General features: G+C 33.7%; 2 protein-coding genes across 2 annotated transcripts; both read left to right on the top strand.

The window, feature by feature from the left end:
- Window positions 1–4,586: 4,586 nt before the first annotated feature.
- LOC136036853 (phosphoglycerate kinase 1-like) lies at window positions 4,587–6,491 on the top strand. The gene has a single exon (XM_065719180.1). The coding sequence runs from the start codon at window positions 4,587–4,589 to the stop codon at window positions 5,832–5,834; it is 1,248 nt and encodes a 415-aa protein (XP_065575252.1). The 3' UTR covers window positions 5,835–6,491.
- A 1,646-nt stretch (window positions 6,492–8,137) lies between these two features.
- Window positions 8,138–8,854, top strand: LOC136036763 (CDP-diacylglycerol--inositol 3-phosphatidyltransferase-like). The gene has a single exon (XM_065719087.1). It carries the CDS (start codon window positions 8,138–8,140, stop codon window positions 8,822–8,824), a length of 687 nt encoding a protein of 228 aa, XP_065575159.1. The 3' UTR covers window positions 8,825–8,854.
- Window positions 8,855–13,065: the final 4,211 nt, after the last annotated feature.

Below are 13,065 nucleotides of genomic sequence, written 5' to 3'. Positions count from 1 at the left end.
TGCCATACGTACGCACAAATCTTCTATAATAACTAAAGTGTAGTTATAAATTTCTGATGTAAAATCAAAAGTCATATCTGACGTCTCTAACTGTTTTCGATGGAGTATATCTTCGGACATTTTTGACTTATATTTTTCCCATAACTCTGTAGGAGCTGATGGAGAGCAAGTTGTTAAAATGATGCCAAACAATGCACGAATTTGACTTGGGGTTGACGTTTCGCACGCGTCATTGATGCAGTTATCCCAGTGTTGGTCATTCTCCAATAAATTCACAGCTTGGCATGCACTACAGTAAGTATCATGTATAGTACCGTTTACAGTTCTCAAATACTCAAAGGATGTCGGACCGGGTACATTCACCAAAAGCAGGCGTAGAAAGAAGCATTCATGTTGATTGGGGTGAACGGTGTAGAGTCTTCCTATCGTGGTATCTTTGAAAATGGTAGGTTGGCCGTCGACTGACTTACCCTGTTTTCGATGTTCAAATACTTTATTTTTAGTATTCCACGTGTAATACGAAGGCACTTCAGTATACAGCAGTTTTTTTGCAAAAGAATCATTTTTGCAAAGCGAAAAAAAAGCTGTTAATGTTGTATCACCGTCAAAGTAAAAATGACGACAACTAACTTCATGACGTCAGTCAACACAGAAACATGACGTCACCTGACAGACAGACAGACACACAGACAGACAACTTATTTTTATATATATAGATAGAAGATAGATATACCAATTCAAAAACGAATGTATTCAAGCCGAAGTAGCTGAGTTGGTAAAGCGTTATGTTCCAGGTTCCAGGTCCGAGAGGTTCCAGGCTCGAGCCTTGGCTTTAGCATAAATACAAAAGAAGAAAAAAAAATAAAAAAGGTAAAAACTACAAAAAAAACTAAAGATAATTCTAAAAAAACTAAAAAAGCTAAAAAATTAAAAAGAACTAAAAAATGGTAAAAGACTAAAAACTAAAAAAGAAAAAACTAAAAAAAGATAAAAACTACAAAAAAGCAAAAAAGAAAAAAAAAAAACACTAATAAAAAAACTAAAAAAACTAAAAACTGAAAAAGAAAAAAAAAACTAAAAAAAGAAAAAAAACTGAAAAATAAAGGCGAAAAACAAAATTAAAAACCGGGACACAGGGAATATAAATGACAACCGGGACACTCAAAGAGAAATTGCAGACTGGGACACTGGGACACAAATAACGACCGGGAGATATAAATGACGACCGGGACACTCAAAGATAAATTACAGACTGGGACACAAATGACGACCGGGACACCGGAACACATGGAATATAAATGACGACTGGGACGCTCAAAGAGAAATTACAGACAGGGACACTGGGACACAAATGACGACCGGGATACTGGGAATATAAATGACGACCGGGACACAGGGACACAACTACAAGGGGATGCCGGGGGCACAGGCGGATATATAAATGACGACGGGGACACAAGGAATGTTCGATTAGCAATCACCATCAACAAAGCTCAAGTGCAATCATTAGAACAATCATGTATAGATCTGAATACGGATTTATTTTTCCCATGGACAATTTTATGTTGCTTGTTCAAAAGTCGGTAAACCTGACAATCGATTTATATGCACAGACAATGGGACATCAAAGAATGTTGTATATTCGCAAGTTTTACGTAGTTAAAAACATATATATATATATATATATATATATATATATATATATATATATATATATATATATTTATTTCTATATTCACAGGTGGGACACAGGGACACAACTACAATGGCGTGTAATGACTTACGCGCGCAGGGGGGCTTGGGGGGCGCGAAGCGCCCCCACCAACTAGGTGTTAGGGTGGCGCAAGGCGCCACCCCAACAGCTATATATATATACATATATATATATATATATATATATATATATATATATATATATATATATATATATATATATATATATATATATATATATATATATATAATGAATTACATTACATATGCGTATAATGAATACCTTCAATGTTCTAACTTTCAATAAATTCTAACTTTAGAGAATTGTTGACAAAACATAAGAGTTCAAGCTTGGAAATCTAAAATTCAAGCTTAGAAACGGAAATCTATGCAAGACATCGCTGCCATACAAACAGGTCATTGTCATAACTGCCGTTTCCTACATTGATTCTCGTTTAGCATTCGTGACACATGGGGATAAATCAACTATTAATGCTTAAAATCCGAGACGGTGAGTGATTTGATATCCCATGGTGTGCCTCCAGGGCCATAGGTGTGCTGCACGTAAACTTACAATGGGGAGGTCAAACAAGTCTGCAAGGGGGTGCCTAAAAATTATGTTAAAAGACAATTTCGATATTAGTGTTTATTGAAACTGTGTAAAAAGTAGTTTTGTTTCAAGAGCAAAAGTCATATTGATTCGTGCTTGAAAATATAAAACTAAACAGTTAGAGTGGAGAAAAATCTCATGTCTGTATTTGTGAGTGTGGTTTTGAAGTTACTACCCCATGAGGTTTTCAGATGGAGATGAATGTGGACAATATGGAGGTCTCGGTCAAGATAAAATCCTTTAAATTCAATAGTAGTAGTTAGGAGGTGGGAGAGATTTGTTAACACAATATTCCGTGTGCAAAAGGCAGAGTTATTGTTGTTGCAGGCCCACATACGGCCTGCATGGGAGAAGGGATCCAGCCTTCGGTCGGCCACTAGACCCTTCTTGTGGGTCGGGACCTGGGGTGGGGCCTATTCTAACTGTGACTATTTAAATCAATAAATATTTATATATCTTATATATTTTTATATATTATTTTATATGTAACAGATTTTTGTATAATTTGAATAATACTGTAACTAAATTAAAATCACCTAGAAAAATCTATTTTGCTTATAGAATTTTGTTGTTTTTTGGGGGGGGGGCATTTCCCAAGACCAAGGAAGAAGAGGCACTATACATAAAGTGTTCGGATAGAATTTTAAAATGGAAGTTTCTTGTTAATAATTTTTAACAAAAATTGATTATGAAAACTCAATATCCCTTCCTTCATTTAGAAATGATCCCCTTATAAATGCTTTTATACATTTTTTAATATCCATATAAATATGTATCAGTGCTTATGTAAACAGGTTTCAAAAATTTATTGCGTATTTATTTATGCATTAAAGAAACAATGCTATTTTATTATTTTTTGTCTTGTAGCATTTAGTCAACAGATTGAGGCTAGGTTAGGCCAGTTTTATTTTGACAACGATAAGTGTGACATGCATCAATTTAAAACCCCATTCAGATAATTTCTTTGTGGATCTTCAATGTCTTGCTAAACAACAGTTTTAACAAACAAAATTCTAAATTGTGATAAACGTTTTTAGAAAATCGTAAAAAAAATCTACTATTTCTAGTCTGTAACAAGAGGCCAATGATAAAATAAAGACTATTGCACGAACCTTAAAATTCAAACGGGGACTTGACGTGTTTATCGAATATTATCGAACCAAACTCAAGATTTATTATTGATAATGAAGTTCAATCGATGAATGAATGGTCTCAGATGATGTAACAGTTATTCACGGTTTGGTATCATCAAGAAAAAATTTCCGTGATTGTAGTTCTTTGGTAACTTTAAACAAACAAATTTAACCTGGCGAACCAAATTTTTTATTCTCAGCGTATAAGTGAGCTACAAATAGACCTTATGGTTACCTTCCATTGGATCTTAATCGAAACTCGCTCGAAGATTTACGTGTGCTCAAGAATATTTTTGACAATGAAATTAATGTATATCTACCCGTGAATAGTAAAACAAACCTTTAGCAGCTATCATGAAATTGAAGAAACTACATACAAACTTATATTTATTTTTTGTCCTAGGTAATTTTAAAAGCACGCCTTAGAAAGCCCATACTCAAACACAGCATTGACAATAAATTCAATTAACTATCTGAACTTCGTTTAAATTTAATTGAAGGTAATATTCAGCTGCCAGAAGTAATTAAGCATCAGACAAAGCCACATCGTTCACTTGTACACAACCTAGCTTACAAAAAGAAAGAAAACAATTTAAAAGGAAATGACTTGTTCAAGCGGGTGGTAGTTTCTTTTCATTGTTAATACCAATAATAGCGGAACTTTTAAACAAAATTCTCTAGAAAAACTACTAAACGTTATGAATTGATTCCAATTGAACTTGCTATTCCACCAAAATTTAAAAGGAAATGACTTGTTCAAGCGGGTGGTAGTTTCTTTTCATTGTTAATACCATCAATAGCGGAATTTTTAAACACAATTCTCTAAAAAACTAAAATCCTTGTGACATTACTGAGGATTGAACCTCAATCCAGGAATGACGTCATTAGAAAATCAATCTGAATATAGTAACGAATGAAATATTTTATGTTTTTAAGCTAATTCCAGGAAGTCATAATTGCAAAAGTATTTTGAATTATTTTCATATATATTCCGAAATTTTACAAAACAACATATTGGTATGTTCTCAAATGCTAATTTGATGAGCGTTAAACATCATGGCAATAATCAGTCAATTCAAGGACATTCTGAAAACCCTAAGGCTGTTATCCTGATTTTTCTTTATAACAAAATGAGCTTTGATAAATTAAGCATTGATGCCATTGATTTAAAGAATAAACGGGTTCTTATGAGAGTAGATTTCAACGTTCCTTTAAAAGAGGATAAAATCACAAACAATCAAAGAATTGCTGCCGCACTTGAGACAATAAGGTATACTCTTGAGCAGGGTGCAAAGTCAATTGTGCTTATGTCGCACTTGGGCCGTCCAGATGGACGCAGAGAGCTCAAATACTCTTTGAAACCTGTGGCTGAAGAGCTCAAGAAGCTTCTTGGTAAAGATGTCAAATTTTTGGATGATTGTGTTGGAGCAAAAATTGAAAAAGAATGTGCTGACCCCCCTCAGGGCTCGATTATATTGCTTGAAAACCTTCGGTTCCATGTAGAAGAAGAAGGGAAAGGAATTGATGCTTCGGGACAGAAAGTAAAAGCCAACCCAGTAAATGTGACAAAATTCCGTGATTCCTTAAAAAGGCTGGGAGACGTTTATGTGAATGATGCCTTTGGCACTGCTCATAGAGCTCATAGCTCTATGATGGGAGACGGGTTTGACATTCGAGCCTCAGGATTTTTGCTGAAAAAAGAACTTCAATATTTTGCTAAAGCCCTTGAGAATCCAGATCGACCATTCCTTGCTATTTTAGGAGGTGCTAAAGTTGCTGATAAAATACAACTTATTGAGAGTCTTATTGATAAAGTTGATGAGATGATTATTGGAGGTGGAATGGCATACACATTCTTAAAAGTAATAAACAACATGGAAATTGGAAATTCTCTTTTTGATGCTGAAGGTGCTAAAATTGTAGAAAAACTGGTTGCGAAAGCCCAAGAGAAGAACGTTACAATTCATCTTCCAGTTGATTTCGTAACAGCTGACAAATTTGCTGAAGATACTAATACTGGAAGTGCTAAAATTGCTGATGAGATTCCATCTGGCTGGATGGGCCTTGATGCTGGACCAGAAACAGTTAAAAAGTTTGTTGAACCTATTTCAAAAGCTAAAACCATTGTATGGAATGGACCTATTGGAGTTTTTGAATTTCAAAAATTTGCATACGCTACTAAAGCTATTATGGATGCAGCTGTAGATGCTACAGCTCGTGGTGCCACTGTTATAATTGGTGGTGGTGATACTGCTACTTGTGCTGCTAAATGGGGCACTGAAAGTAAAGTCAGTCATGTTTCTACTGGTGGGGGAGCTAGTCTTGAGCTTTTGGAAGGAAAGGTCTTACCAGGAGTTGCCGCCCTTTGTAATGCTTAGATACGAGGGTTAGTAAGGTGTGTGTTAGTCTGATCTATTTGATTTTCTTGTGATAATCTATGATCTTTCATTAGTTCATGTTTTTTTGAAAATAAAATAATCTCATCATAAAAAAAGTCTGACGATAGATTTACCCGAGCCTGTGCCAGCCTTGCAAGATCCCTAAGCTTGTGTGCCTCCTTAGGTTTGTCAATAGTAGTTGCTGGTGATATGAACTGTGGCTTGTCCAATGTGGCCAGCCCCAGCGCGCAACTTTTGCTGCGTGTGTGCTGACTCGACACATTGACAACGACTCTCCCTTCACTTATATCCATAATTCCGGTTCAACATCGTTCTTGGACCTTATACTTTGTTCTTCTGTGTTTACTCCCGCTGAACCATGCCATGTCTATTTTTCTTTTCGTGATTCTGATCATTTCCCTATCCTGAACAGTTTTGCCATTGATAGTTCCGAGTCTCAAACCAAGGTAAGAGTTGCAAATGGTCAGTAAAGAAGGACTGGAATAAGACCAATAAAATCTTACGCGCTACTATTGAATTATGCTGATATTCTTAATTTGAGTAGAACCCTGGCTTTAATAGAGAAGAATTTTGCAAGTTTAAATGAGGAGTATAACGATGTTGGTCTAAAATTAAATCCGAGTAAGAGTGAATGGTTTAAGTTCACCAGGACCAGGTTCTGATAGTACCAAAGTCACTTTAGGTGATTCTGATATCGAACTTTCGTCATCCCTAACTTTTCTGGGCTTACCCCTTGGTACTGACCTGAAAAGTATGTGTGTAGGAATTTTTTGGCTATACTCTATAACGCTTACACAATTCCTGATGTCTTAGCCCTAGCTCCTTTTTGGAAGCTATTTACCATGACTGATTCACGGACAATCCGTAAGCTATTACAAGTATGCAAAGTATCTTCCAAGTCTTCCTCTTTGGGCTTGTAAATGAAAGTTTCGCAACTTTTTGGTGTTACTGATCCATTTGTAGCTGCGGATCAACAACGTTAATAAAATTATTGATAGATTTAGATCTCTTGGACCTGGTTTTTCGGATGGCTGAGGTGGAATTTCGACCATATTTAAAATTAGAGACGATGTGAAAGTCACCTTTGTTATCAACCATATCCTTAAATCAGATTTTAAAGAATAAAAAAAACTTAGGAAAAAATATGGCGATGATGAATGCGAAGCAAAACCAATTCTGGTATTTCAAGGCACGTCTCCAAGTTGTTAAGATAAGTTTAACAAAAAGTAGAAACGCTAAATTCCCAGCTTGATAGGTGATTAAATGTAGAGACATAAAATAATCTTGGAACCTTGAGACTAGAAATACATCATACGAGTTTAAACATATAAAATTTGACCATTAGAAAAACAATCTGATAACATAATAATAAATAAAATATTTTTATGTTTTTTTAAACTAATTCCAGAAAGTAGTAATTGCAAAAAATTATTTTGAATAATTTTCATACATATTCCGAAATTTTAGGAAGCAACATATTGGTACATTCTCAAATTCTAATTTGACGATCATTAAACATAATATGATTTATTAGACATAGAAAATCTTTTCAGAAACCCAAATTTGAATATGGAGAATACAAAAGAATCCAAAGACAGAGAAACCTTGGAGGTTCGATGGAAACCTGGGAATTATTTCCTAAAAGAGAATTCGACTCTTCAGATCCGTTGAACTTGCACTGTCGGATTGCTGAGGCACAGGTTCAAAGATATTTTAGAACCAGGGACATTGTGAAAGTCACCTTTGTTATCAACCATACCCTTCAATCAGATTTCAAAGAAACATAAAAATAATTTAGTAAAAAATATGGCAATGATGCATTTGAAGCAGAACTGATTCTGGCATTTCATGATACGCCTCCAAGTTGTTACCATAGGCTTAACAAAAAACAGAAACGCTAAATTCCCAGTTTGATAGATAATTCGATGTAGAGACACGACATAATTTTGGAACCCTGAGATTAGAAATACATCATAAGAGTTTGAAAAAAATAAAATTTGACGGCATTTGAAAAACAGTCTAATAATATATTAACGAATAAAATATTTTAGTTTTTAAAGTAATAACAGAAAATTTTGATTGCAAAAGTATTTTGATTTATCTTCATATATATTCCAAAATTTTAGGAAACAACATTAGAAAATTAAGAAACTTGCCTTAAAAAAGCACACGCGCTAGTTTTCCCTAGAATCAATAAGCTCCTACTTGATGTAAAAAACTTGAGTCAAAAACCGATTTTTCTTACAGATCTTTGTTTCTTGATAAGAACTATTCTTCAAAGTATGTTTACCACAGACAATGTTTTTCTCTTCATTCCAAATTTAATAGGATATATAAGAGTAGTTTTTGGAACTGCAGCATTGTATGCAATGCCTAGTCAACCAACTATTGCAGCTACTCTTTATTTGTTGAGTGGTATTTTAGATGCTTTTGATGGGCATGCAGTAAGGTATTTTAACCAAAGTTCACAATTTGGAGTTATGCTTGATATGCTGACAGATCGATGTATGACGATGGCTCTTCTTGTAAATTTGTCAACATTTTGTCTTTCTTGGGTTTTTGCCTTTCAACTTTCTATGGTCACAGATATGGCTTGTCACTGGATCCATTTACACACGTCACTACTGCTTGGAAAGAGGAGTCATGAATGCATTGGCCCGTCTGAAAACACATTCTTACGATTTTATTACACGTCTCGGATATTCCTTTTCACGATGTGTGCTGGCAGCGAACTTTTCTACACCATGTTTTATCTCCTATACTTCACAGAAGGACCCTTAGTTCTTTGTACTGACCTCTTCAGGATCCTTGTCATAGTTTGCATGCCCATCGCCATCTTCAAGTCCCTACTTGCAGTCTTACAAGGGTATATTGCATGGGAGAATTTGAGTGGCCTGGATATTCAGGAAAGACAACAACTTAAAGAAAAATTCAAAAACCCAACTTCTTCTTCTTTAGAAAATGGTTAGCTTTTTGTTACCGTTTCTATTCTCTTTTAGGTTTTGTAATACGTTTTTTAACTTATAAAGAAAGATTGCGTGATTTTCCTTAGAGACACATATAATCCGATTGTCTTATTTAGCTGCTATTGACATTAAATCCTCTGAGATTTTGTGACTTAATAAGTACAGAGTCGTGAAGAAAGAGATTCAATTAGCAGTATCTATTAGAAGAGAATATATCTGTGGTGGCTATACAACAAAATAGTAAATAGTTGTTTTTTTTTTAAAAAAAATCTAAAATTGTTTGGCGAATAAATGGGATAAACATCGTCAAGTTTCCTAACTTTGCAGAAGGGAGCGGGGACGGTAGAGATGTGCCGTAGTACCAGCCGTACTTTTGTACTTAAACTGCTGGGGATAGGTGTACCGGGTCCCACACTTCCCGTTTTATTAGAAAAGTGAGAAGTTGGTAACAACTTATCCCCTACTGGAACATTTACTAAAGTGTGCAATATAAAGGCAGTTGAAGAAAAACTAATTTTCAAGCCGATGCAGAACTTTATTACAATATCGAGGCTGGACGGCATAAAAATAGACACAATATGCTCGAAAGTCATTGGTTACTATGATCCCGAAGTTATTAAAGAAGCGCAGCAAGTGGCTCATTCTGATCTGAAGGTTGCGTATGTCAACCCTACATAATTATGCAATTGGCCAATATTGCTTTAAAACTAAATGTTGCTTTAAAACTAAATAAAAAAGCAATGTGCTTACGATTGCAAATAAGAAACTTCAGCGAATATATAGAGAACGATTGGTTCAGTATACACATAGTGTCTTTTGGTTAGTTCCAAATCCAGCACAAATGTCCCTAGAACGATAATTGATAAAACGTAGCGATACGAGGAGCATGTCCTGTGGTGGCGCAGTGGATTTGACCTTAGCTTGGTAATACGGGATCCAGAGATCGAATCACGCTGCAGAAATGCACTGCAGGGCCGACGCAGGGACCTTAGTAGTCAAGAAGCGTCGTTAATTCTTAAATAAGATACAAGGAGCATACAAGATACCAAGAAGCAGCTAAGATAAGAATAGAAAATCAACTGTTTGGGAGCTCTTGTATCTCTTTGGAGAATCTGGTCTGGTCATTGGAAACATGAGGTTCGGCCATGATAAGAAGGGGTGAGTTTACTTTTTCTTCAGCCTTAAATTTTAGTGTAGTAGATCATATCTTGATGAACCCTAGACTATCTCCTGGATTCCTTAATGTTCAAAATATGAATAAGCTTGGTGCAGATCACTTTCTATTGGTATTAGATATTAGGAAGAATGTACACCAGGATGTTTTAGAAGTTTAGGAAATAAGAGATAGCCCTGAACAACTAAAGAATGAGGCAAAAATAGTGCGAATAGGTTAGAAAGAGAACAGACGTAAGAGAAATGGCAGGGTGTCCGAAAAAGTTTGGCATCGACAGGAGTAATGGGAAAAAAAGAAATTATATGGAAGATTGTCATGCAGACACTTTGCCCAAGGATATACTAATGAAGCAGGTAAGTACTTTTTTGGTAAGCACAGGTAACTTTTTTTTATATTTTGATTGCGAAAAAAGTAAACAGAGACTAAGAAGCATTCTTCAACAGAAAAAGTGTTCAGAATCAAAAGAATAACAAGTGCAAGAGCTCATATAGCACTTGTGACGAGTTTGCAAGAGCCAAGAGCTCATGTGGCATGAGCTCTAGCTAAATTGTAAAAATCGATACATTGCCTTAAAAGGAGAATCAGAGGCCTAATGCCGGTCAGGATTTAAAATAAGAGCTCTGAGACACTAGGTCCTTATAAATATAAAAATTCATTCAGGTCCGATCACCCATTTGTAAGTTAAAAATACCTCATTTTTCCTTTGCCTTCGGCCCCCCAGATGGTCGAGTCGGGGAGACGACTGTTATAAAGTCAATCTGTGCAGGTCCCAGACACGCCTACCAATTTTCATCTTCCTAGCACGTCCAGAAGCACCGACCTCACCAAAGCACTGGACCCGTCCCAGCTTCCCCAAAGAGATTGAATCCAGTCTGTTTATGTCAATCACGAAATGCGCTTATTCTTCCCACAAGGTTTCATCCTGATCTATCCACTCTAGGTGTTTCCCAAAATTTCCGGTTTCTCCCTCCAACTCCCCTCAATGTCACCAGATCTTGTCGGAATTTAAAATAAGAGCTCTAAGATATGGGTTCATTCTAATTATGAAATGTCATTAAGAATTGGTCACCCTTTTGTAAGTTAAAAATACATCAATTGTTCTATTTTTCCTGAGTTAAAACCCCCCACTCCGTCGTCGCGCTTTGATAAATAATATAAATGCTCTCTCTGTGTAATCAATACCTTAAATTCTTCCTTGATGATCAGAGAATAATGTTACTAAGCGCCTCGCAAAAGCTCTTACAGCCAAACGGTAAAATTACCAACATCACGACATTTTTTCATAGGGATTTCAAAACAAATCGGTCACTCAATGACATTTTGTTCCTATAAAGTAGAAAGATATATATTCATCCCTTGTCCTTAAGTATATATATATATATATATATATATATATATATATATATATATATATATATATATATATATATATATATATATATATATATATATATATATATATATATATATATATATATATATATATATATACTAGCTGTTGGGGTGGCGCTTCGCGCCACCCCAACAGCATATATATATATATATATATATATATATATATATATATATATATATATATATATATATATATATATATATAAAAATAAGTTGTCTGTCTGTGGATGTGTGGATGGGTCAGGTGACGTCACCTGAAAAAACTGGATCAGGTGACGTCAAAACTGAAAAAACTAAAAAAAGGCAAAAACTACAAAAAAAACTAAAAACTAATAAAAAAAATAAAAAAGCTAAAAAACTAAAAAAACTATAAAGGTAAAAACCAATAAAAAACTAAAAAAAAACAACTGAAAAAACTAAAAAAAGGCAAAAACTACAAAAAAAAACTAAAAACTAATAAAAAAAGTAAAAAAGCTAAAAAACTAAAAAAACTAAAAAAACTAAAAAAAGGTAAAAAACTGAAAAAAATAAAAAATAAAAAAAACTAAAAAAAAGGAAAAAACTGAAAAATAAGCTAAAATAAAGGTAAAAACCAATAAAAAACTAAAAAGAAAAAAAGGAAAAAACTAATAAATGACGACACTCAAAGAGAAAGCGACCAGGACAAAAGGAATGTTCGATTAGCAATCAACAAAGCACCGGGACACAGGGAGTATAAATGACGACCAGGACATAAGTAAAAAAAAAACTATCTATATATATAAAAATAAGTTGTCAAACTAAAAAAAGGCAAAAACTACAAAAAAAACTAAAAACTAATAAAAAAGCTAAAAAACTAAAAAAACTAAAAAAAAGGCAAAAACTACAAAAAAAACTAAAAACTAATAAAAAAATAAAAAAGCTAAAAAACTAAAAAAACTAAAAAAACTAAAAAAAGGTAAAAAACTAAAAAAACTAAAAACTAAAAAAAACTAAAAAAAAGGAAAAAACTGAAAAATAAGCTAAAATAAAGGTAAAAACCAATAAAAAACTAAAAAAAAACTGAAAAAACTAAAAAAAGGCAAAAACTACAAAAAAACTAAAAACTAATAAAAAAAGTAAAAAAGCTAAAAAACTAAAAAAACTAAAAAAACTAAAAAAACTAAAAAAAGGTAAAAAACTAAAAAAAATAAAAAATAAAAAAAAACTAAAAAAAAAGGAAAAAACTGAAAAATAAGCTAACATAAAGGTAAAAACCAATAAAAACTAAAAAGAAAAAAAGGAAAAAACTAAAAAAAATTTTCATCTAAAAAACTAAAAAAAACTAAAAAAGGTAAAAACTAAAAGAACTAAAAAAGAAAAAAATAAATGACGACACTCAAAGAGAAAGCGACCAGGACAAAAGGAATGTTCGATTAGCAATCAACAAAGCACCGGGACATAGGGAGTATAAATGACGACCAGGACATAAGTAAAAAAAAAATTAACAAAACTAAAAAGAAGGTAAAAACTACAAAAAAACTAAAAAGAAAAAAAAACTAAAAACTAATAAAAAAACTAAAAAATCTAAAAATCTAAATAAACTAAAAAAGAAAAAAAAAGGAAAAAAATAAAGGAGAAAAACAAAACTAAAAAACGAATGTATATACAGACCGGTACACCGGGATACAAATGACGACCGGGACACAGGGAATAT

This window comes from Artemia franciscana, chromosome 16, assembly GCF_032884065.1.
Source record: "Artemia franciscana chromosome 16, ASM3288406v1, whole genome shotgun sequence".
In the NCBI taxonomy this organism is placed as follows: Eukaryota; Metazoa; Arthropoda; class Branchiopoda; order Anostraca; family Artemiidae; genus Artemia; species Artemia franciscana.
This window is presented reverse-complemented; position numbering and strand designations above follow the sequence as displayed.

What these genes read in the sequence shown, in the direction of transcription:
- LOC136036763 (XM_065719087.1), top strand. Translation starts at nt 8,138, where the DNA reads ATGTTTACCACAGACAATGTTTTTCTCTTCATTCCAAATTTAATAGGA.
- LOC136036853 (XM_065719180.1), top strand. Translation starts at nt 4,587, where the DNA reads ATGAGCTTTGATAAATTAAGCATTGATGCCATTGATTTAAAGAATAAA.